Genomic DNA, 5000 nt, shown 5'->3' with positions numbered 1-5000 from the left:
CTAATCGTTAGCATACCTAGAAGGGTCTTTGCATTGATAAAAGCAATGCGGTGTTCACCAAGTATGAGTTATTCACATTGTAACCATTTATAAGCACTTTGATTGTATCAATTGCTTGTTTAATAAATTAAACAATTTCTCTTTGTGTCTATTCAATTCTGTCATGTCTGTATATATGTATGTGTGGTGTATATGCATATACAGTATATATATATATATATATATATATATATATATATATATATATATATATCATTGGCGACTCCGGCCATCAGGCTACTCGGGCTTGGCCCGAGTATTAGATTTTCTAAAATGAACATGTAATTACAGCCAGTTAGCTCGGGCTCCATTTATTTCGCCTGGCCATAGTTCATATATTTTCGTTCAGTGTCTGGGATTCGTCTACTCTAGGTGGGCTGTGTCAGAATATAAATATTGCTCCTATATATGAGCAGACGTTATCTCGCACTCGTTCAAACGCGCCTGACTCGTCACCCAATGATAGTCGAGCTGCTTCTCGGCTCGGCCGCTCGGGCACAGAGCTTACAGCCTTGTTATCTATAATTGTAAGAATTTTAAAGTAATTCAAATTCAATGTTTCCTTGAAACAATAGATTTCTACAGAGCTTAGGATTTAAATTCCAATGTATGAAAGATCTCAATTCTATAATATTCTTAAAGGAACGGAAAACTGTCCAGTAACTCGGGCTAATACAAATTAGCTTGGTAAGCTGGGTAAAAGACTAACTGGCATCTCTTGAGTTGATGATGCGCTCGGGCTCAGAGCTTACCGGCCCAAGTTGTTATCTATAATTGTAAGAATTAGAAGTAATTCAAATTCAATGTTTCCTTGAAACAACAGATTTCTACAGAGCTTAGGATTTAAATTCCAATGTATGAAAGATTTAAATTATACAATATTCTTAAAGGAACGGAAAACTGTCCAGTAACTCGGGCTAATACGTATTAGCTTGGTAGAGGTAAAAGACTAACTGGCATCTCTTGAGTTGATGATGCTTGGGTGGGGGAAACACGGGAATGAGTAGTGTCAGGTGCATGCAATCGGGCGTTCTTTGATTGCTATTCACATGTGCGTCTGTGTGTATAGATCAGTGTTTTGCAAGGTTTCTTTATTTTCATTTTAACCCTTAACTTAAAAATGGAGAAAGACATAGTACTAGATATAAAGAATAGGCCGTTTGGAACCAGGAATATTGCGGAAAAACGTGAAATAATACGAGCTGTCAGGCCAACTCCTTCACTGAAAACCAAAGTTGGAACTCGAATATTCCAGATAAAATGGTATGAACAGATTGATTGGCTTTGTGCAAGTAGCATAACAGAGAAACTCTATTGTTGACCAAGTTTGTTGTTTCAACCAAAAGCTAATCAGTCGTGGACAGATGGAGGCTATAATAATTATAAAAACATCCTGAGTGACAGTAAGTATCACAGTAAATCGGTGAGTCATTTAAGTAGTTATAAAGGCTTGAAAACTTTCGGACAGTACGATATTGTGACAGTTATTAGTGAGTCTGCTAAACTGGAAAAACAATTGCATAACAAAGCAGTTGAAGAAAATAGACAATATTTAAAGCACTTAACAAACGCAGTGTTATACCTGTGTAAACAAGAGTTACCTCTACGTGGACATGATGAAGGAAGTGACAGCCTTAATAGAGGAAATTACCGTGAACTATTGCAGTGCTTTGCTGAAATCGACAGCGTGTTTGCTTCTAGACTCTCTACTAAAGAGGGGACGAAACAGTTTTCAGGTGTCTCAAGCACAATACAAAATGACCTAATACAAGCGATTGGAAAATGTCATATCTGATGAAATTAGAAGCGAAGTTGATAAAGCTCCGTTTATGTCTGTACAAGCCGACGAAACTACAGACTGTGCAATGCATGCCCAACTGTTGATCATAATAAGATATGTATATGAAGACAAAGTATGTGAACGATTTCTTGGCTTCTATGAAATCAGTGATGATAAAAGTGCTACAAGACTGGCTGATGTAATCGGCAACTGCGTTGAACTCCTTCAATGGACGCTACAGATAAATTAGTGAGCCAGACTTACGATGGGGCAGCTGTAATGGCAGGAACGCTAAACGGAATACAGAGCAAGCTAAGGGATAAAGGATTTAAACATCCGCACTTCATTCACTGCTATGCACATAAACTTAACTTAGTCTTGAGTAAAAGTGCAGAGAAGGTGAGTGGAGTCAAGATTTTTTTTTCTCATTTACGCTCATTTAGCAAATTTACATCTTCCAGTACCAAACGGAAAAGTGTTTTCAGATAATGCAATGTCAGTATTCCATCACTGTGTGAAACAAGATGGTGCTATAGGTCAAGAACGGTGTCATCCATAAAACTATTGTATGAAAACTTGAAAAATGCCTTCACAAGTATTCTAGACTCTAGTGAAAAGTGGGATGAAGATACACTTTGTCAAGCAGACAATCTATTGGCAAAGTTGAATGATTTCACATTCATGTTTTTCATAAATTGCTTTCATAACATACTTTCTCAGGCTGGAAAACTGTTTGACATAAAACTACTTGACATAAAGTATGGTCAGAGTAAACTAAATGACTTCATTCATTGTGTTGAAGGTTATCGTAAGGACGAACATTATGAAAACATTCTGCGCGATACAGCTACTGTAGTTGAACAGGCGGATGAGTTCGATCCTCCTCCTAGAAAAAAGTCCGAGGTGCGTATATTGATTACAAAATTACTTATTTCACAAAAATTGATAACATTCTGATGTCCTTACGAGAGCGATTTTCTGGCATGCAGGAGTATGCATTTTTTGAATTACTAGACGTTAATAAGTTTGAAGAGTTTGCTAACTCATTTCCCATGCAACATATGGACTGTCTAAAAAATAAGTACCCCGGTATTTTTGAGTGCAAGAGCTTAGTGAACGAGCTAAAATATATGTATATTGACAGTGATTTCAAAAAGTGCAAGTCAATCAACACCATTTTAGAATTACTGTATAAATTGGAGCTAACTTCCGCTATGCCGGAATCCATTAAACCAATTAAGCTACTGCTGACCATCCCCTTAACATCAGTTGCAAATGAAAGAAGTTTCTCCACGTTAGATAGAATCCGCTCATATCTGAGAAGCACAATGTCTCAAGAACGGCTCTCCTCATTGGCTCGTATTTCCATCGAGAAAAGCATTTTGAACGACTTAGACAACAAGAAGGAGCTGCACGACAGGATATTACAAGAGTTCGCCATCAAACCAAGACGACTGGAGTTCATGTATAAATGAAGTGAGTAATTTTTATTAAAAGTATACTTCTGTCTTACTGTTAAGTTATCTGTGATGGTGGTGGTGGTGGGAGGGGGATAGGGTAAGGGGAATATAGGGGAATAGGATATGGGTGTGGTGGTAGATCAAGGTAAAGGATAGAAAGGAAGTATATAAGTAAGATAAAGAACGGGGCAGCTGTGTTGTTGTTTGTTTGTTGGATATTTGTATTTGATATGGATATATTGTATTTGTTATGTGTGATGATTTGATTGTGTATGTATGTTTTATTATGCTATGGGTTATGTCTGACAATGTCGTATATGGGGTCGGGTGGTAAACTGTTAATATATGGCGCTATTCTACGCCACCAATAGTGATCCCTAGTTATCTGTGCACATATAAGTCTACGGTGTGCATTACGTCTCTTACCTTCATTTATGCATGTGTCGTAGGCGAAATCTGTGATGAGCCCGAGTGACGTTGATGACCTGGAGTCGCCTCTGATATATATATATATATATATATACATACATATCATATATATATATATACATATGTATGCATATATGAATATATATATATGTATATATATACATATATATACATATACACATACATATGTAGTTATATGTATATATATACATATATATATATATATATATATATATATATACATATATATATATATGGTGAAAGAGTTTGGGAGAGTATGTGATAGAAGAAAGCTGAAGATAAATGTGGGTAAAAGTAAGGTGATGAGATGTACAAGGGGTGAAAGTGGCAGTAGACTGGAAGTGAGCATCAAGAGAGAGCAACTGGAGGAAGTGGATAGTTTTAGATACTTGGGTGCAAATGTGGCAGGAAAAGGTGGAGTGAAGGTGGAGGTAGAATGTAGATTGAGAGAAGTGAGTAAATGCCTTGGTGGATTAAAGAGTGTAATGAGGAATAGACATTTGGGAATGGATGCTAGGAGGAGACTATATGAAGGAGTGATTGTACCAACAGCACTGTATTGGGCAGAAGCATGGAACATAAGAGAAGAAGAGAGAAGGAGTTTGAATGTGTTTGAGATAAGTATGATGGAGGTTACTAGGCTGGATAGAGTGAGAAATAAGGAGGTGAGGAGGAGAACAGGGGTGGAAAGGGGGTTGGGAGATAGGGTTGATGAAAGAGTATTAGGATGGTTTGAACACATGGAAAGAATGAACGAAGAAAGACTAGTAAAAGAGGTATGGAATGCAGATGTGGAGGGAGTGAACATGAAGGGACGTCCTAGGATGAGGTGGATGGATGGGGTGAAGGGGGCTTTGGGGAAGAGGGGAATATCTGTTGAGGAAGGACGGGAGAGGACAGAAGACAGGGATGAATGGAGAATGGTTGTATTTGGATAAGGTTGTAATGGATGTGGTGGAATGGGGGGGGGGTTGGGAGGTGAGGGAGTATGTGTGGGCAAATTTTGATGCAGCCCGAAGGGATTTCTCCCCGTCTTCTCCTTTTATCCATGGGGGGACAGAGAGGGGGTCGCCGATTTAATGAAGCGGCCTTGCTGTGGATGTGCTGTGACTTGCGACACTGCTTCTGACCCAGGACAGAAGCAGTGCAGGGATGACCCTTCATCCAGGAGTGGCTAAGATGGGAGGGAGGATGGAGGAGAGTGGAGTGTATTTAGGGATGGAATGGGTGGGAATGATTTTATGCCACGTCGTTTTTGGCTACCTTCCTTG

General features: G+C 38.6%; 1 protein-coding gene across 1 annotated transcript in view; it reads left to right on the top strand.

The window, feature by feature from the left end:
- The window catches only part of LOC143024397 (uncharacterized), an 8549-nt gene extending 5255 nt beyond the window's left edge, over positions 1-3294 (top strand). Inside the window, exons 3-5 of the mRNA XM_076183196.1 lie at positions 2061-2218; positions 2540-2722; positions 2809-3294. Of these exons, the coding sequence (XP_076039311.1) occupies positions 2061-2218; positions 2540-2722; positions 2809-3294 (827 nt within the window). The remainder of the gene's footprint in view (positions 1-2060; positions 2219-2539; positions 2723-2808) is intronic.
- The last annotated feature ends 1706 nt before the right edge of the window (positions 3295-5000 follow it).

The sequence above is a fragment of the Oratosquilla oratoria genome, chromosome 4 (assembly GCF_046742065.1).
Source record: "Oratosquilla oratoria isolate Oo_2021 chromosome 4, ASM4674206v1, whole genome shotgun sequence".
Classification (NCBI taxonomy): Eukaryota; Metazoa; Arthropoda; class Malacostraca; order Stomatopoda; family Squillidae; genus Oratosquilla; species Oratosquilla oratoria.
Note: the sequence above shows the minus strand (reverse complement) of the source record. Positions and strands in the feature narration are given on the sequence as shown.